We start from the raw sequence: 22,144 nt of genomic DNA, 5'->3' as shown, positions 1-22,144 counted from the left end.
TTAATATATAGCTTAATCATTGCATAATGTCATCTCCAAATTATATGTGTGTATTATGTGAGCATGTGCGTGTGTGTGTGTGTGTGTGTGTATATTTAAATAAATAAATACATATTTAATAAAAAATATAATATCTTTATCATTTCATAATGTCATCTCACAATTCAGTGCGTACGCTCCCCAAGTTGGGTGTGAGATGGAAGAGAAAGAAGAATTCTTTAGTGAGTTGGATGTAGCGGTGGAGAGCGTCCAAAGGGAGAGGGAGTGGTCGTTGGAGCAGATCTCAATGGGCATGTTGGCCAAGGGATCAGAGACGTAGGTGACGAGAAGGTGATGGGTAGGTATGGTGTCAAGGAGAGGAATGTGGAAGGATACATGGTGGTGGATTTCACCAAAAGGATGGAATTGGCTGTTGTGAATATGTATTTCAGGAAGAGGGAGGAACACAGGGTGAAGTACTAGAGTAGAGGAAGGTGCACACAGGTGGACTACATCTTATGCAGGAGATGCGATCTGAAAGAGATTAGTGACTGCAAAGTGGTGGTAGGGGAGTGTGTTGCTAGGCAGCATCAGATGGTGGTCTGTAGGATGACTCTGGAGGCCAAGAAGAGGAAGAAAGTGAAAGTAGAGCCAAAGATAAAATGAAGGAAGTTGAAAAAGGGTGCGTTGCATTACATTTCACTGCATATATGTATGGAAGTATGTATATGTATGTGACAAATAAAAATCTTGAATCTTGAATCTTGAATCTTGAAAAGAAGGAGTGTTGCATGCAATTTAGGGAAGAGGTAAAGCAGGCGATAGGTGAGAATGAAGGGTTACCAGATGACTGGGAAACAACTGCAGAAGTGGTGAGGAAGACGGCCAAGAAGGTACTCGGTGTATCATGCGGGAAGAGGAAGGAAGACAAGGACTCTTGGTGGTGGAATGAGGAAGTACAGGAGAGCATAGAGCAGAAGAGGTTGACGAAGTAGAAATGGGAAAGTCAGAGATGAAGGAAGTAGACAGGAGGACAAGCTGATGCGGCGCAAGATGAAGAGAGAAGTGACAAAGGAAAAGGAAAAGGAAAAGGAAAAGGCGTATGACGAGTTGTATGAGAGGTTGGACAGTAAGGAAGGAGAAAAGGACTTGTACCGATTGACAAGATAAAGGGACCAAGCTGGGAAGTATGTACAGCAGGTTAGGATGATGAAGGATAATGATGGGAATGTGCTGACGAGTGAGGAGAGTGTGTTGAGAAGGTGGAAGGAGTACTTTGAGGAGTTGATGAATGAAGAAAATGAGAGGGAGAGAAGAGTGGATGATGTGGGGATAGTGGATCAAGAAGTGCAGCAAATTAGCAAGGATGAGGTGAGAACAGCATTAAAGAAGATGAAGAGTGGAAAGGCAGTTGGCCCACATGACAAACCTGGAGAAGCATGGAAATGTTGAGGTGAGATGGCAGTGACGTTCCTAACCAGACTGTTTAACACCATCCTGGAAAGGGAGAGGATGCCGGAGGAGTGGAGAAGAAGTGTACTGGTACCATCTTCAAGAATAAGGGAGTGATCTGTGACAGAAGGGTTCCAGCCAGAGTGAAGGGGAAGGTGTACAGGATGTGAGAGCAGCCATGTTGTAGGGTTTAGAGGTGGTGGCACTGACTAAAAGGCAGGTGGATGAAGTGGAGGTGGCAGAGTTGAGGATGTGGAGGTTTTCATTGGGAGGGACAAGGATGGACAGGATTAAGAATGAGGACGTTAGAGGGACAGCTCAGGTTGGACAGTTTGGTGGAACAGTGAGAGAGGCCAGATTGAGATGGTTTGGACACGTGTGGAGGAGACATGAGAGTTACATTGGGAGGAGGAGGCTGAGGGTGGAGCTGCCAGGCAAGAGGAAAAGAGGAAGCCAAAGAGAAGCTTGGTGGAGGTGCTGAGGGAGGACATGCAGGCGGGTGGTGTCATGGAGGAAGATGCGCAGAACACAAGGTGTTGGAGGCAGATGATCTGCTGTGGTGACCCCTAACAGGAGCAGCACAAAGAGGAAGAAAGTAAAACGGAGTCTTCCATTGTAGTTTCTATGTAGAGCCACTAGATGGCCCCACCAGCTAGTGTTAGCACTAGCATGTATTGGAGTGATATGATGGTGAATCAGGAGAAGTGGTTGCCCTGGCAATGGCCGTTATTAACAGATGTGGTTTTTCATAAATAACTGAGTGCCGGTTGATGGTATCGACCAATGAGAAGGCAGGATTCCACAGAACAGATGCTCATGTAAACATGTGTCCAGACCCCAGAGAGAACAGAGGAGAGAGGACGGGAAGAAGGAGACAGGAAGGGAAGGAAGGAAGGAGACAAGGGGATGCAGATGGAATGCAGTGCCCTCTTCCTGGAGATGCTGGACGAGCTGTGCAGCAACCAGGACCTGGTTGGAACAGTACGTGGAAAATACACACGATAATTATAATCATTATAATAATTATTTTTATAATTTATTATAATCATCAAAACATCGTTATTCTCAGATATTTAAAACATCGTTAATTAGGAAGGACTCTGACGACAGGAAGTGGACAGGAACCCTACAGGAAGTGGACAGGGACTTGACAGGAAGTAGACAGGGACCTGACAGGAAGTGGACAGGGACCTCACATAAGTAGACAGGGACCTGACAGGAAGTGGACAGGGACCTGACAGGAAGTGGAGAGGGACCTGACAGGAAGTAGACCGGGACCTGACAGGAAGTAGACAGGGACCTGACAGGAAGTGGACAGGGACCTGACAGGAAGTGGACAGGGACCTGACAGGAAGTGGACAGGGACCTGACAGGAAGTAGACAGGGACCTGAAAGGAAGTAAACAGACACCCGACAGGAAGTAGGCACACCTTCTAATTTTTAGGATAAAGTCACAACATGCAACAAATGGACCCTTGTATCATTACGTGAGCCGATGCTGCGTTCATCGGAAACTCCGAAAATTGTAACTTGTTTTAGATGTAATGCTGATGTAAAGAGGAGGGACGGCACAAACTGAAGCTACCTTCCATGTGAACTTGAAAAAGTTGTAATTGGTGTCGATAATGGACCACATGTATTGCTGCCTGCAGCTATATTTATTAGTACTATAATTATCTTATTATTATAACCTTACCTTAACTAAACGTACCATACCTTATGTTATCTAACCGTAAGGTGGAGTCAGTCTTGAACATGGAGTACCTGGAGTCGCTCCTGTCCTCGGACCCGGAGCCGATAGACCCCGCGGAACCGGAGGAGGAGGAGGAGAAGGTATCATTCAGCCCAGATGCTAATGCTAACACCAGCCAGTGAAAGACTGGAGGGGAGCGGAAACTACAGTGGAAGACTGGAGCCCAACCTTCACCATTCAGCATCACATTCATTTCACCACATTAATTCAACATTAATAACAGTAAAGTTTATTCATATGTAGGAGAATAGTTACTATACATGTTACTATACGTGACTATTTTGTCAGTGGATGCTCTCATCATACGAGTAGTACAAATAGACATGGGTTGTACTACGACACATACAAGTCCTACAATTACACAAGTGACTTGTACGACTTGACATGCGAGTTGTACAACTAGACGTACAAATCCCACGACTACACGTGCGAGTCGTACAACTAGACGTACAAATCCCACCACTACACGTGCGAGACGTACAAATCCCAGACTACACGTGCTAGTCGTACAAATCCCACGACTACACGTGCAAGTTGTACAACTAGACGTACAAATCCAAAGACTACACGTGCGAGTCGTACAACTAGACGTACGACTCGCACGTTTAGTCGTACGACTAGATGTTCTAGTCGTCGGACTAGACGTACGACTTGTTCTTCTTCAGGTGCTCCCGGCCGAGTGGCAGCCGACGCCGCAGCCTCCCTCCAGCTGGGGGCGGTGTGGGAGCTGCGGAAGGTTCAACTCCCTGGTGGAGTCCCTCATCGACCACTTTGGCGTCCTGATGCAGGCGCACCAGGAACGGCGCCAACTGACCCAGATTCCCGGCGCCCCGCCCCCCCAGCAAGTCCAGCTGGTCCAGCCCGTCCTGCCCTACGCGGTCTTCACCGCTCCCAGCTACCACCACACCCAGAATGCACCTGTGCTGGTCCTGAACGGGGGCGCCTGGAGGGGCCCGGCCGCCGGCTTCCCCGCCCTGCGGCCTGAGATGCTCCAAGGGGCCGGCTTCCCACCCCAGGTCTTCCCCCGAGTCCTCCTGAAGGGCTCAGAGCCCCAGAACCCAGCCTTCCCCACCTCCAACCCGCCATGACGCTCCCATGATGCATCATGGGAAACGTGTATGTAATAAAATCATTCTCATCAGTATTCCTTCTCAGTGTATTGTTTTATGCAGTTAGTAGTGTGTAGCAAGCAGGATGACGGTGTTATCTCCAAACAACCTCCTTCACAGACACACCTGCTCAGTATAGTGATAAAAAGTTTGGCTCTTTTTTGGAGATTTGTGACTCTGCCAGTGACTCGCTAACAGTCGTTGGATCTTTGCGACTGGTGTCGGTGGCTTTGATTGAGTCGGTGAAACGAGTCAGAAGAGTCGGCTCATTAGTCTCAGTCATGGATGAAATCTCACATCAAATTCAGACAAGATTTATTTCGCAAGAATCACATTGAATATGAATGATGATAAATTCCTTTCCTTTCTTCCACTGAAAACTAACGACTCTTTTCTCCAGTGACTCCAGAGTCACGCTCAAGTTAATCACCCCATCGGGGGTTATTTGGAGATGATGAGCGGCTGGACGTCCGTTGTGCTGCTCATTTCACACTAAAATCAAACTATTTCAGCGCCGTTCAAAAGACTAAATGAGGTCACGCGTGTGTTTTAACGTAGTTAAAATTCACAGTTTAATAGATTCCGTGTATTTGTATAAAACTTGTTCATATAAACTGTCTTATTGCACAGAGTGTTGACTTTTCTTTTCATCCTAAAAGAATGATAGAAGATATAAATATATATAAATACAAGATGAACTCAATAAACTCCAAATTGTCATAAAAATCATTTTTTGAGCGATCGTAACATTAAACAGCATTTTGTACAAAGTTTTCCCTTTTAAAATGACAACATTAAAGGGCCAGTTCACACGGAACCGTCCAAAAAAACGGAAGCATTAGGCCACGCTCCTCCCTCAGTCAGCCTTCTTATTGGCTGGCAGCGCTCCGTTCTCATTGTGCCTGCTTCCGTTGTTGCTGACGCTCTTTCTATTGGGCAGCTGAAGCACTGCCCCCTCAGGCTGCAGGTACTCGTGCACCACCCTGTGAAAGGTGGGGTGGGTTGTCAACACCGCCAGCAGATCCTCTGGAACAGGGAGGAGTTATTATGAGGATTATTTACTTATTTTTTAATCATTTTTAGCAGCAGATCCTCTGGAACAGGGAGGAGTTATTATGAGGATTATTTACTTATTTTTTAATCATTTTTAGCCTTATTGTACGTCGCCAATTTTTTTCAGCAATTTTTATTCTTATTACTTTATTATTATTATTGGCTATTTTTTGCAAGCTGCCAGTACAACGCATGTAAATTATTGTTATAGAATACTTGTATAGTATTATTTTCATATTTTATGTTATTGTTTGTTTTATTAATTTTTTTATATTTATTTGCATCATTCAAAATTCTCTATTTGGACAACGCGACTCACCCTCCGTGACGCGTCCGTCCCTGGACGCAGCGGCGTGGAGCTGCCTGGTGTCTTGCTGAGCCACGCCCAGCAGCGCCCCCATCAGACCGGACAGCGCCGCTGCGTCCAGGCTGCCCCGGCCCTCCACATCGAACAGCTGCGAAGGCAACCAGAGTGTTTCCATGGTTACGCTTCAAACCCTGGTCCAAAAGTCCAGTTTCCAGCTTTTCCTTCCCTCCATGAACTGACCTCTGGTTGATGCTCATGACTGAATCAAAAACCTAAATTCTGGAGTTTGACTTTATGAAGCTGGAATTTCCAGCTTATGAAAACATGTTTTTTTTGGCCACAAAATATCAATATGATTTCACAATGATTTGAAAATACAGATTGGAGATAAAGCACAATTTATAGAAAGGGCTTTGTTCAAGTGTGTATTGGGTTGTTGGCTACGTACGCTAAATGCAGTGTGAAGCAGAGACTGGAAGGTGACCACGCCCGATACCACAGCAATGCTCAGATAAACCTGACGAAGATCCACCAACTCATCCTGCAACGCACACACAGCCATCCAGGGTCACATCGGTCTATATGTGCATATATATATATATATATACACATAAACATATATACATATATATACATATATACACACAGATATATACAGTATATATATATACATATATATATACACACACACACGTATATAATTTATATATATATATATAGACCTATATACACACACACACCTATATACACATGAACATATATACATACATATATTAACATAACTATACATATATATATACACACACACACACACACACACACACACACACACACACACACACATATATATATATATATACATATACATATACACACACGTGTACATGTACAGTATCTCAGACATCAAATCCCATCTATCGAACTCCTACCTTGGAGAAGAGCCCACAGATCTTGGTGGCCGTCCGTCCCTCCAACTGTCCCTCCACCTGTCCCAGAAGACATGCCAGCTCGTAGGCATTGGCCTTCCATCGCTCCGCCCCCGATCGACACCTGTCAATGACCCTGCCGAGCATCGCCTCCACCTCCGATGCTCCAAAGCTGAGAGAAGAAGAGAAGGAATCAGAGGAGGACGAAGGGAGGAGGGACCAGGTGCCTCTTATCCTGTGTAGTAGCCTCATTTATTTTATGTATTGTTTTTTGGGGGGAAAGGTATTTTTATATGTTTAGTATTTATCTGTTGCAATGTTTACCTTGATTTAAACTCCTTAACAAATTTGACAAATCCAACATCTTAACCAACATCTCCATCCTACATTTTAGTACACACATACACTAATGATACATCATATTCTATTCTAAATCTTGCTGCTCATATTTAGTTTGAGATATAAGAGTCTGTTTCATCCGCAGACCCGTCAAGATCCGTCCTCTGAACTCCGGCCGTCCCCCTGAACCGTGCTGCCCCAATCCTAAAGCGCCTCTGTTTGAGTGTTGCTTCGAGCCTCTGCTAGAGCCTCTGAAGAGCCTCTGCTAGAGCCTCTGTTCGAGGCTCTGAAGAGCCTCTGCAAGAGCTTCTGCAAGAGCTTCTGCTCCAGCCTCTGCTCCAGCCTCTGAAGAGCCTCTGAAGAGCCTCTGCAAGAGCTTCTGCTATAGCCTCTGCTAGAGCCTCTGCTCCAGCCTCTGAAGAGCCTCTGCTAGAGCCTCTGCTAGTGTCTCTGCAGAGCCTTTGCTCGAGCCTCTGAAGAGCCTCTGCTCCGGCCTCTGAAGAGCCTCTGCTAGAGCCTCTGCAAGAGCCTCTGAAGAGCCTCTGCTAGAGCCTCTGCTAGAGCCTCTGTCCAGCCTCTGAAGAGCGTCTGCTCGAGCCTCTGCTAGAGCCTCTGCTAGAGCCTCTGAAGAGCTTCTGCTAGAGCTTCTTAAGAGCCTCTGCTCGAGCCTCTGAAGAGCCTCTGCTAGAGCCTCTGAAGAGCCTTTGCTCGAGCAGACGTGTCTGCGAGAGTCTCTGGAGAGCCTCTGCGAGAGCCTCTGCGAGAGCCTGTGCTCAAGGGCTGGGAAGCACCATCGCCCATGCTCCTCACCCGGCGCTCCTGAGCAATGTGAGCATCTCCCGGGCTGGAGGGTCCAGGGCCAGGGAGAGTCCATCCAGCTTCCTTACTGGGACCCGGCCCTCCATCACGTAGTCAGTGGCTGGGACCCGCAGGGCACTGCGAAGCAGAAGAACAGTTTAGGAACTGTTTAGTAATAAGTATGAAGCACAGTTTAGTAATACAATGACCAAGTCATGCAAATAACACAAACAGGAGCTAACTCATACAACTGACACAAACAGAACCTAACTCATACAACTAACACAAACGGGGACTAACTAATACAACTAACACAAACAGAAGCTAACTCATACAACTAACACAAACAGGGACTAACTAATATAACAAATACCAACAGAAGCTAACTCATACAACTAACTCAAACAGGAGCTCACTCATACAACTAACACAAACAGAAACTAACTAATACAACTAACTCGCTTCTACTGCTTGTCTATGAACGGGAGAAAAACAGGAATGAAGGATTACTTGTATAGGTTGGATTCATAATTGAAGAATATTAGAACACAAAATTATAATTAATCAAAAAAATAGTTTGTTTCATGCACTTAAAATATGATCTGCATAGCAAAACAGGACAAAAGGGTAAAGAATAATAATATCTATAAAAAGAAAATATAATAAAGTCATGATAAATAAAGATATGAACTAAATATGAATATGAATCTCCTCACTGGGCCATCAGTTTCTGGACGTTCTCAGCGTAGAGCATCGGGTCGTTCTTCTCCTGCTCTGACGGCCTGTAAACAGGAAGGAACTGCACAGCAACATCAAAACAGACTAATCAGGTCTGGTTAACTCATCAGGACCCATGGGTTATCCAGACGTGACTAGTCCCCATGAGTTAACCAGATGTGACTTGTCCCCATGAGTTAATCAGACGTGACTAGTCCTCATGAGTTAATCAGACGTGACTAGTCCTCATGAGTTAATCAGACGTGACTAGTCCTCATGAGTTAATCAGACGTGACTTGTCCTCATGAGTTAATCAGACGTGACTTGTCCTCATGAGTTAACCAGACGTGACTAGTCCCCATGATTAACCAGATGTGACTTGTCCCCATGAGTTAATCAGACGTGAATTGTCCTCATGAGTTAATCAGACGTGACTTGTCCTCATGAGTTAATCAGACGTGACTTGTCCTCATGAGTTAACCAGACGTGACTAGTCCCCATGATTAACCAGACATGACTTGTCCTCATGAGTTAATCAGACGTGACTAGTCCTCATGAGTTAACCAGACGTGACTTGTCCTCATGAGTTAATCAGACGTGACTTGTCCTCATGAGTTAACCAGACGTGACTAGTCCCCATGATTAACCAGACATGACTTGTCCTCATGAGTTAATCAGATGTGACTTGTCCTCATGAGTTAATCAGACGTGACTGGTCCTCATGAGTTAACCAGACATGACTTGTCCTCATGAGTTAATCAGATGTGACTTGTCCTCATGAGTTAATCAGACGTGACTGGTCCTCATGAGTTAACCAGACATGACTTGTCCTCATGAGTTAATCAGACGTGACTTGTCCTCATGAGTTAATCAGACGTGACTGGTCCTCATGAGTTAACCAGACATGACTTGTCCTCATGAGTTAATCAGATGTGACTTGTCCTCATGAGTTAACCAGACGTGACTTGTCCTCATGAGTTAATCAGACGTGACTTGTCCTCATGAGTTAATCAGATGTGACTTGTCCTCATGAGTTAACCAGACGTGACTAGTCCCCATGAGTTAATCAGACGTGACTAGTCCTCATGAGTTAATCAGACGTGACTAGTCCTCATGAGTTAATCAGACGTGACTAGTCCTCATGAGTTAACCAGACGTGACTTGTCCTCATGAGTTAATCAGACGTGACTTGTCCTCATGAGTTAACCAGACGTGACTAGTCCCCATGATTAACCAGACATGACTTGTCCTCATGAGTTAATCATATGTGACTAGTCCCCATGAGTTAATCAGACGTGACTTGTCCTCATGAGTTAACCAGACGTGACTAGTCCCCATGAGTTTATCAGACGTGAATTGTCCTCATGAGTTAACCAGACGTGACTAGTCCCCATGAGTTAATCAGACGTGACTAGTCCCCATGAGTTAATCAGACGTGACTTGTCCTCATGTTTTAATCAGACGTGACTAGTCCTCATGAGTTAACCAGACGTGACTAGTCCTCATGAGTTAACCAGACGTGACTAGTCCCCATGAATTAATCAGACGTGACTAGTCCCCATGAGTTAACCAGACGTGACTAGTCCCCATGAGTTAACCAGACGTGACTAGTCCTCATGAGTTAATCAGACATGACTTGTCCTCATGAGTTAACCAGACGTGACTAGTCCCCATGATTACCCAGACATGACTAGTCCCCATGAGTTAATCAGACGTGACTTGTCCTCATGAGTTAATCAGACGTGACTTGTCCTCATGAGTTAAACAGACGTGACTTGTCGTCATGAGTTCATCAGAGGTGACTAGTCCCCATGAGTTAACCAGATGTGACTTGTCCCCATGAGTTAATCAGACGTGACTAGTCCCCATGAGTTAATCAGACGTGACTAGTCCTCATGAGTTAACCAGACGTGACTAGTCCTCATGAGTTCACCGGACATGACTTGTCCTCATGAGTTAATCAGACGTGACTTGTCGTCATGGGTTAATCAGACGTGACTAGTCCTCATGAGTTCCCCAGACGTGACTTGTCCTCATGAGTTAACCGGACGTGACGTCCTCATGAGTTAACCAGACATGACTAGTCCTCATGAGTTAACCGGACGTGACTTGTCCTCATGAGTTAACCGGACATGACTTGTCCTCATGAGTTAACCAGACGTGACTAGTCCTCATGAGTTAATCAGACGTGACTTGTCGTCATGGGTTAATCAGACGTGACTTGTCCTCATGAGTTAACCGGACGTGACGTCCTCATGAGTTAACCAGACATGACTAGTCCTCATGAGTTAACCGGACGTGACTTGTCCTCATGAGTTAACCGGACATGACTTGTCCTCATGAGTTAACCAGACGTGACTAGTCCTCATGAGTTCACCAGACGTGACTAGTCCTCATGAGTTAACCGGTCGTGACTTGTCCACATGAGTTAACCAGACGTGACTAGTCCTCATGAGTTAACCGGACGTGCTCACCTCCACAGTGACGTTGGTGTACAGCTGGGACGTGGTGTACCACAGAGTTTCCATCCTAAGCAGAGATTCACAACTTGATTTCACTTTATTAATCATCTTTATTATTATTATTATGACTATTTCCACACGTTTTATGGCCAAAGAAACATGAATTAAATAATAATAATGACAATAATAAAAACTCACCATGTTGTTCCCTTGTACGTCCATCGAACGGTGTCCTGTAAAATGAACACATTCACTAGTTACAGCAAAAACACACCCAAAATGTCCTCACTTCCCAAAATATCCTCCCGCAAATGTAATAGAAACACACACACACACACCAGCTTGTTGGGGTAGTGCAGCAGGACGGGCTGGACTGGAACTCCAGCGAGGAAGGCACCTGAGGAAGAAGAGAGGGGGAGGGAGGGAGAGAGACAGACAGCGAGTGGGACAGACAGAAAGAGAGAGACAGAGAGAGAGACATGAGGGAGAGTGAGCCTTCACTTATCTTTATATGAATCTTAACACCACTGTTAAAAGGAGGAAGAGAGAGAGACAGAGAGAGACAGAGCGACAGAGAGAGACAGAGTGAGAGAGACAGTAAGACAGAGAGAGAGAGACAGAGAGAGAGAGACAGACAGAGAGAGAGAGAGACAGAGACAGAGAGAGAGACAGACAGATAGAGGCGGAGCAGCGTTCCTTTCATTCCGATGCTTCAGGACTGAAACTAGAATTCTCTTCATTCTCTTCACTATAAAACAAAGAGAAAGCTTCAAAACAAAAGCCTCATGCTAACTGTGTTAGCTCAATGCATGGCCGCAGATGGGATCAGCTAGCCTTTTTACTTGCTTGGAACTACGCGTTGGCACGTGCAAGATGGCCGCCCTGCGTACGCCGCATTCCTTTGGAGCGTCCTCATCTGCAGGATGCAGTTCACATGATGTGACCACAACAAAGACGGAGGTGGTTTGAAGGGACGGACACAGAGCTGTGATCTCAACACGCCCCCTAGTGGACATACTTTTACACACAAAGTACACAGCAAGTATGTCAACAGGTGGAGGCAATAAAACCCTGAGGACGCTCTGTGTCTCCAACCTGAAGCTTATTCTCCAAGTTAAATCTACAGTCAGCCTGGTTCTCACAGGAAGTCAGACTGGTTCTCACAGGAAGTCATCCTGGTTCTCACAGGAAGTCAGCCTGGTTCTCACAGGAAGTCAGACTGGTTCTCATAGGAAGTCAGCCTGGTTCTCACAGGAAGTCAGACTGGTTCTCACAGGAAGTCATCCTGGTTCTCACAGGAAGTCAGCCTGGTTCTCACAGGAAGTCAGACTGGTTCTCATAGGAAGTCAGCCTGGTTCTCACAGGAAGTCAGCCTGGTTCTCACAGGAAGTCAGCCTGGTTCTCACAGGAAGTCAGACTGGTTCTCATAGGAAGTCAGCCTGGTTCTCACAGGAAGTCAGCCCGGTTCTCACCGGGTTTGAACTTGATCAGAGTTTTGCCGTTGGTGGTGGTTCCTTCTGGAAACATCAGCATCTGAGGAAGGAGATTCAGTTCACTTCAGTTTGGGATTTCTTCATTTTCTCTTTGTTCAATTGAAGATGGTTTGAGAAGAAACCTCAAGCGGCGACATTTTGATTTACCACAGAAATGCTGGGAGGTTACCGCTCACCAAGATCGGAAAATATATTATGTATAAAAAGATATGGAAACAAACATGAATAAATATTTGAGACAAATAAACTTAGAAACAACATGTACTTGACTAAACATATTAAAGTCAGTTAAAATTGGAACCAAGTTCCAGTTCCAGCAGAAAAGGCCAAAGAGCCGCAAGAACAGTCCCAGCCCAAAGCACCGCAGCCACAGAACAACCTCCAACCCACAGAGAAACCCAGAACCAGCAGAGCAAGGCCACGCACAGCCCTGAGGTGCAGGAACCAGGACGAACCGGTACGAACCGGTACCAGAGGGCAGGAATGACCCTGGACCCCTGAAGCGGGTCCAGGGTCCCGGGCAACAAACCGGGTCCCGAGACAGACAGACCAACACCCTGCCACAACCACCGCGGCAGCATGGGTGGGTGGGGGCCCCCGGGTGCCCGGTGAAGGTTTTGACGGAGGTGAAAGCGATGAAAGCAGTGAAGGAGGTGAAGGTGGAGGTCAGACCTGAGGCCAGTACCCGTTGGAGGTGACTCGCTCAGTTATCTGAGTCACAGCGTTCCTCCTTGACTCCGGGTCCTTCCTGCTGACCAGTACGGACTGGTTGAACTCCAGTAGAGCTGCACACACACACACACACACACACACACACACACCACACACACACACACACACACACACACACACCACACACACACACACACACACACACACACACAATATTATATTACAATTATTATAATTTTTATAATTGTTATAATTATTACAATTATTACAATTATTATAGTTATTATAGTTATTATAATTATTACAATTATTACAATAATCATAATTATTATAGTTATTATAATTATTATAATTATTATAGTTATTATAATTATAATAATTATTAAAATTATTACAATTATTATAATTATTATAGTTATTATAATTATTACAATTATTATAATTATTATAAGTATAGTTATTATAATAATCGTAATTATTATAATTATTCAAATTATTCAAATATTAAAATTATTATAATCATTACAATTATTATAATTATTATAATAATTATAATTATTATAAGGGGTCTATTGTTATTGCTCTGGAAAAATTCTCAGAGTTTTTTAAGCTAAAAATATTTGAAAGGACAGAAGCTACGAGCACGGTTGAAGTGCCGTTTAAACCACCATGTCACAAACATCTTGTGGTTTAAATTCCATCCCAATTAATCCACATCCAGATCAGAAATGAGTTAAAAACCAAACAACATTCATCTAAATACTCAGCTGGTCCTGCCTGAATGTCACTATTCATAAACAAAATGAAGGAGATGAGATTTACAGTAATACTTTTTATGACATCATTATTTACTATAAATGATATTTACAGTAAGACGCTTTATGACCTCATCATATTATTTACTATAAATGATATTTACAGTAAGACGCTTTATGATGTCATCATATTATTTACTATAAATGATATTTACAGTTAGACGCTTTATGATGTCATCATATTATTTACTATAAATGATATTTACAGTTAGACGCTTTATGATGTCATCATATTTACTATAAATTATATTTACAGTAAGATGCTTTATGATGTCATATTAGTTATTATAAATGATATTTACAGTAAGACGCTTTATGATGTCATCATATTATTTACTATAAATGATATTTACAGTAAGATGCTTTATGATGTCATCATATTATTTACTATAAATGATATTTACAGTTAGACGCTTCATGATGTCATCATATTAGTTATTTTAAATGTGCAGGTTCTGATTGAGAATGTCCAGTTGGGTCGTGTCCAGTGGGCTGCGTGGACTCGGTCACTCTGTAGTGTTCAGACGTTACCAAACTATGTATTTACGTGTATATTTACATAACTTCTTACCTGGTAGATGTCAGTAGATCTGTTACATTGCTATTTTAAATCCCTGCTCCACATGACTTCGCCAGATTGATGAAAATTCTAATCAAAAATAATCCTTAAAATGTCCTCAGCGCATCCCTCGAAAACACTGAAATGTGCAACTGAGTGATGCGATCAAGATCCAGCGAGACGTCGGAAAAATAGAAGCCATGCGCTGGTAAATACCCACAGGTTTATCACAGCATCTGTCGTATTTCATGCAAACTTATTTCTTCTTTGCCCCAAAAAAAATAACTTTTGCAGAATTAAATGATTCTGAATTCTGAATGATCCTTCCTGTCGGCCATGTTGTTCTGTTGATCACAGATAGACCAGACTAGTGGACCAGGATAACAGACAGACCAGACGAGTAGACCAGGATCACAGACAGACCAGACTAGTAGACCAGGATAACAGACAGACCAGACTAGTTGATCCCCCACCTCCGATGACAGGCAGGCTGCAGTTCTCTGAGCGGGACACCACAGTGGCCAGTTGGGCAGGACACAGCACCAGCATGTCCAGGAAGCTGCTGTGGGGGGCCACGGTCAGGATAGGGGCCTCCTTCAGGTCCGCGCGCCGCCCCTTGACCCTCACCCACAGGAAGCCCAGGCAGAAGAAGACGGCCCGGCTGAGGAGCAGCACGGGCAGGTGCAGCAGCCAGCGGCGCCATCCGCTCGCCGGCCGCCGGCGCCTCTCAGGGGACAGGCCGGCCAAACGCAGCCGAGCCAGAGGCCACATGACCAGAAAGAGGAGGGAGGCGAGGAGGAGGCGCAGCGGGAAGAGGAGGAGGCCCAGGAGGAGGCCCTACACATACACAGTGATGGATATAGATCAACAATATGTCATATGAATATACAACATTAACATGTCCTCGCTCACTCACCCGGAGCCGCTGCGTCCTGCTCAGCGTCAGGCGGTGCACGAATGGATGTGGACACAGCGCGTCCTGCGTCTCCATGGCGACGACAGGGAGACACCACCACCACCACACTGAGACAACACAGTGAAGGAAGAGGTGTTGTTCCTAAATGGACAAAACAACAAGCAGCTCTGTCTCTCTCTCTGTCTTGTCTCTCTCTCTCTCGTCTCTCTCTCTCTCTCTCTCTCTCTCTTGTCCCTCTCGTCTCTCTGTCTGTCTGTCTCTTGTCCCTCTCTCTTGTCTCTCTCTCTGTCTGTCTCTTGTCCCTCTCTCTTGTCTCACTCTCTGTCTGTCTCTGTCCCTCTCTTGTCTCTCTCGCCCGCTGCTCAGCTCACTGCTGCTCCATCTCTCCTTCCTTGTCTCTCTCTCTCTGTCTCTCGCTCTGGTCCAACCCCCTGATCCGCTGCAGCGGGTCCAACCGGTCTCACTCCCTTTTTGATTTACATTTTCTTTGGAAGAATGTGTGTTTTGTTTTTGTTGTGACGTTATCTTCTGTTGTTTGATTTATTCATATTTAAATGGATGGGGATTTTTTTTTTTTGGGGGTGTGGTGTTAGTGTTTATCTATTTTACAATGTTTTATAAATAACACATTTTCCTGTTGTTTTTATTATTTTTTATGGCCACAGTTGTTTTCTCTTCGGACGTTCACTCTTCATTTAAGCTGCATTGTTTTGTTTTAGATACTAATGAGTTAAATAGTTTCAAACATTTCAAATGTTTTAATTGATGTTTTCTGTTCAAATGTTACTTTTTTGGAGGAATTTGATTTTATGTGTTTAACATATTTTATTGGATGTCTGTTTGTTTTACATATACATCTTTAATGTTTACATACATTTTTAATATTTGATATTTGTATATATATTAAATACATCCATGACATGTTGGCAGTAGTAAATGCTTCCCTCCTGCTCCTCTTCCTCCTCCTCGTCCCCCTAAAGCTCCACTAATACTGTGTTGTGTACAATATATATACTATCATATAATATACACACCCTGATCAGCCACAACATTAAAGCTCCACTAATAACACTAATACTGTGTTGAGTAAAATATATATACTATTATTATATAATACACACCCTGATCAGCCACAACATTAAAGCTCCACTAATAACACTAATACTGTGCTGTGTACAATATATATACTATTATTATATAATACACACACCCTGATCAGCCACAACATTAAAGCTCCACTAATAACACTAATACTGTGTTGTGTACAATATATATACTATTATTATATAATACACACACCCTGATCAGCCACAACATTAAAGCTCCACTAATAACACTAATACTGTGTTGAGTACAATATATATACTATTATTATATAATACACACACCCTGATCAGCCACAACATTAAAGCTCCACTAATAACACTAATACTGTGTTAAGTACAATATATATACTATTATTATATAATACACACACCCTGATCAGCCACAACATTAAAGCTCCACTAATAACACTAATACTGTGCTGTGTACAATATATATACTAATATTATATAATACACACACCCTGATCAGCCACAACATTAAAGCTCCACTAATAACACTAATATTGTGTTGTGTACAGTATATATACTAATATTATATAATACACACACTGATCAGCCACAACTTTAAAGCTCCACTAATAACACCAATACTGTGCTGTGTACAATATATATACTAATATTATATAATATACACACACTGATCAGCCACAACTTTAAAGCTCCACTAATAACACCAATACTGTGCTGTGTACAATATATATACTAATATTATATAATATACACACCCTGATCAGCCACAACATTAAAGCTCCACTAATAACACTAATACTGTGCTGTGTACAATATATATACTATTATTATATAATACACACACCCTGATCAGCCACAACATTAAAGCTCCACTAATAACACTAATACTGTGTTGTGTACAATATATATACTATTATTATATAATACACACACCCTGATCAGCCACAACATTAAAGCTCCACTAATAACACTAAAACTGTGCTGTGTACAATATATATACTATTATTATATAATACACATACCCTGATCAGCCACAACATTAAAGCTCCACTAATAACACTAATACTGTGCTGTGTACAATATATATACTATTATTATATAATACACACACCCTGATCAGCCACAACATTAAAGCTCCACTAATAACACTAATACTGTGTTGTGTACAATATATATATACTATTATTATATAATACACACCCTGATCAGCCACAACATTAAAGCTCCACTAATAACACTAATACTGTGTTGTGTACAATATATATACTATTATTATATAATACACACACCCTGATCAGCCACAACATTAAAGCTCCACTAATAACACTAATACTGTGCTGTGTACAATATATATACTATTATTATATAATACACACCCTGATCAGCCACAACATTAAAGCTCCACTAATAACACTAATACTGTGCTGTGTACAATATATATACTATTATTATATAATACACACCCTGATCAGCCACAACATTAAAGCTCCACTAATAACACTAATACTGTGCTGTGTACAATATATATACTATTATTATATAATACACACACCCTGATCAGCCACAACATTAAAGCTCCACTAATAACACTAATACTGTGTAGCGCTCCCTCGTGTCCCCATAACAGCTGTGAGGTGGAGGCCTGGGCTCCACCAGACTCTGAAGGTGTCCTGTGGTATCTGGCACCAAGACGTCAGCAGCAGATCCGTTAAGTCCTGCAAGTTGGAGGTGAGCCCCCATGGATCGGACCCTAACCCCGCCCATCCACAAGATGTAGAAGAAAAGGTGATTCATGAGACCTCCACCTTCTTCCATTGCTCCATGGTTCAGTTGTGATGCTGACGTGTCCATTGTAGGTGCTTTCAGGGGTGGACAGGGGTCAGCATGGACACTGCACATATAATACTGCACATGCACTGCACATATGCACTGTGTTCTACACCTTTCTATCATAGCGACATTCACTGTTTCAACACTTAGAGCTGCAGTAGTTCATAACAGTATATATATATATATATATATATATATATATATATATATATATATATATATAGAGAGAGAGAGAGAGAGAGAGAGAGAGAGAGAGATAACAGTGTATATATATAATAATTAATAACAGTATATTTATAATAATATCTAACAGCATGTATATTATAATAATAGCTGACACTATAGATATATAATAACATATAACAGTATATATATATAAAATAATATATAACAGTATACATATATAATAATATCTCACAGTATATATATAATTATAATATATAACAGTATACATATATAATAATCATACATAACGGTATATAATAATAATATATATCAGAAAATATATAAATAACAATATATAACAGTATACCTACATAATAATATATAGCAATATATATATATATAATACTATATAACAGTTTATACATTATAATAATTTATAACAGTATATTTATAATAATATATAACAGTATATATATCTAACAGTATATATATAATAATAATAATAATAATAATAATAATATCTCACAGTATACATATATTATAATAATATCTAACAGTATATATATATGTATATGTATATGTATATATATACATATACAGTATATACTGTATATATAATACTAATAATATATAAGTGTACATATATAATAATATATAACAGTATATACTGAATTTATAATACTCATAATGTATAACAGTACATATATATATAATAAAAATATATAACAGTATACATATATAATAAGAATATACTATAACAGTATATTTACTGTATATAATAACGTATTGATACAGAATGCGGCGGTGCGACTGGTGCTCAACCAGCCAAAGAGGGCACATGTTACTCGGCTGCTTATCCAGCTCCACTGGTTACCTGTAGCCGCTTGGTTACCTGTAGCCGCTTGGTTACCTGTAGCCGCTTGGTTACCTGTAGCCGCTGGCATCAAGTTCAAGTCTCTGATGCTGCCTACAGAGTGAGTGTTGGGAATGCTCCCACTTACTTCAATTACCTCCCGGACGCTGCGCTCGTCAAATGAGCGTGGCCTGGCTCTGCCGGCTGCACAACCACGGCCATCCAGGCTGTTCTCATTTGTAGTTCCACGTTGGTGGAACGAGCTGCAAAAAAACCACCAGAGCAGGGGCCTCCCTCTCTGTCTTTAAGAAGCATTTGAAGAGCCAGCTCTTTAGAGAGTACCTCCTCTCCTAACATACAAGTAGTCGGCACTACTTAGCAGTATTTATTTACTGTTACACTAATGTTTCTGTTGCAATGTAGCTTGAATGTTATTCTCCCTTGTGAGTTGCTTTGGATAAAAGCGTCTGCAAAATGACTAAATGTAAATGTAATAATAAGAATATACGATAACAGTATATATACTGTATATAATAAGAACATACTATAACAGTACATATATAATAATAATGCATCCCACCCCTTGAGGTGCCATTGGAAGCAGATGATCGATGTTATTCACTTCACCTGGCACTGCTTTCATGTTGTGGATGATCTGTGTATATACACATGGAGATACATAGTGCATTGGACATAGTGAATCATATTTCTCCATCCCATAATATAGAGATATATGTACAGTTGAGTAACAAGTTCTGTAAACAATGGATATAGTTTCACTGACACCCACACACACCCTGTGGTAGAAACAGGGATGGGAGGATCAAAAGAAGCAGGCAGAAGGAGGAGAAATGTTGAGTGTCCGGTCAAACCGGAGCCTCCAGTGAAGTACATGCAGGTACTTTCAAAGTAACTTTAAAGTACTTTTTTTTACTAGAACAAACAGAGGAATGAACAAATGTTCTGCTGACATGAATCCAACCAGGAGGATCAAAGACTTGATAATTCGACTACTACTAGTAATAAGAACAATGATAATAATGAGAATATGAATGACCATTGAAATGTACTAGTTGAACGTACTAGTTGAACGCACTAGTTGAACGCACTAGTTGAACGCACAAGTTGAACGCTGAATGTACTAGTTGAATGCACTAGTTGAATGCACTAGTTGAATGCACTAGTTGAACATACTAGTTGAACGCACTAGTTGAACGCACTAGTTGAACGCACAAGTTGAACGCTGAATGTACTAGTTGAACGTACTAGTTGAACGCACTAGTTGAACGCACTAGTTGAACGCACAAGTTGAACGCTGAATGTACTAGTTGAATGCACTAGTTGAATGCACTAGTTGAATGCACTAGTTGAACATACTAGTTGAACGCACTAGTCCAGGGGTGGCCAACCAGTCAGAGACTAAGAGCCACTTTTTTTACTGTGTTACTGCAAAGAGCCACATCATACACATGGGCACACATGAACATCACCCCATCCCTTCCTCACACACACACACACACACACACACACACACACACACACACACACACACACACACACACACAGACCTCTGCTCAGCCAGATTTATTGTAAATGTCACACACCAACATGATAATCTCTTTTCTTTTTCAGGGCGGCGCTGGTGACTTGCCCGCTGGCTTTTAGCAGAGTGGGAAAATGCGTTAAATCTCCCTTTTGAATATGCGTCTTGAACAGCTTCAGTTTGTTGACAAACGCAAACACACTTTGCACCAGGTCAGGCAGCATTTTTAACTTACCCTGCAGGGTCAGGTTCAGTCTGTCCAAGTGACACAGCAAGTCGACCAAAAAGGCCAGATCCATAATCCACTCGAGGTCCGAGAGCTCGGGATAGTCCTTGTCCTTCTCTTCCAGGAACAGTTTCACGGCATCCAAAAGCTCAAAGAAGCGAGAGACTACCTTGCCTTTTGACAGCCACCTCACAGTGCAGTGCAGCGGCAGGTCACCTGGAAGCCCTTGGTCCAGCTCAGCGATAAGATTCCTGAATTGCCTGTGGTTAAGGGCATGTGTGCGGATGTAGTTGACGATTTCCATCACGGGCTTCATGACGTTGTCTAAATTCAATGATTTAGACACGAGTTGCTCCCTGCGGATGATGCAGTGGAAATTCCAAAACTTGGGAAGTGTTTGGTCCGCTTTGCACAGTCCCACAAGCCCGTTCACAGATCCGATCATGGCTGGCGCTCCATCCGTGGCTATTGCAGTTAGTTTCTGTATGGGTAGATTTGCTTTCGTAAATGCAGCCATCATTGTTTCTTTCACATCTATGCCACGGGTTCTGTCTTTTAATGGCACAATATCAAGGAGTTCTTCTTTGATCACACAATTGTTTGACACAGACCGTACAAATATTGCCAACTGAGGTTTGTCTTGTATGTCACAACTCTCATCCAATGCGACACTAAAATACTCACATGCTTGAAGGTCAGAGTGCAACTGTGATTCAATAGCCGTGTTAATGTCCGATATTCTGCGTTCAACAGTGCTGCGGGACAGTTGGATGTCTGATACACTTCGTTTTAGTTTGTGGTCTTCAGGAGACAAGATTTCAACAGCGTCACTGAGGCATTTTTTAACGAAGTCCCCTTCATTGTATGGCTTTTTAGCCTGTGCAATGTTCCAAGCCAGTTGATATGATGCAAGCGTTACGGTCTCTGAGTGCTTTGTACATTTTTGGAAAAACTGTATCTGCTTTTCTGCCTGACTTTTCAAAGTGACCAACTTGTGCTTGCGAAGTTCAGTCCCTTTTGGAAATTCCTGGTCGATGTTAGCATGGAGTGAGCTGAAGTGGCGCTGAAGATTTGAAGTTTTGAAATGCGCTAATGACGCCT

The 22,144-nt window shown here is 42.5% G+C and overlaps 1 protein-coding gene across 1 annotated transcript; it reads right to left on the bottom strand.

Annotated features, from left to right (window-relative positions):
* Positions 1-4,867: 4,867 nt before the first annotated feature.
* Positions 4,868-21,488, bottom strand: lpcat4 (lysophosphatidylcholine acyltransferase 4; the record flags this gene model as incomplete). The annotated part of the gene is made up of 14 exons (XM_080023621.1): positions 4,868-5,319; positions 5,666-5,801; positions 6,102-6,194; positions 6,583-6,751; positions 7,729-7,854; positions 8,433-8,515; positions 10,908-10,962; positions 11,094-11,128; positions 11,234-11,292; positions 12,368-12,428; positions 13,061-13,173; positions 14,908-15,271; positions 15,351-15,457; positions 21,053-21,488. The coding sequence occupies 14 exons, from the start codon at positions 21,486-21,488 to the stop codon at positions 5,150-5,152; spliced, it is 2,007 nt and encodes a 668-aa protein (XP_079879747.1). The 3' UTR covers positions 4,868-5,149.
* Positions 21,489-22,144: the final 656 nt, after the last annotated feature.

The sequence above is a fragment of the Zeus faber genome (genome assembly GCF_960531495.2).
Source record: "Zeus faber genome assembly, chromosome: 22".
Classification (NCBI taxonomy): Eukaryota; Metazoa; Chordata; class Actinopteri; order Zeiformes; family Zeidae; genus Zeus; species Zeus faber.
This window is presented reverse-complemented; position numbering and strand designations above follow the sequence as displayed.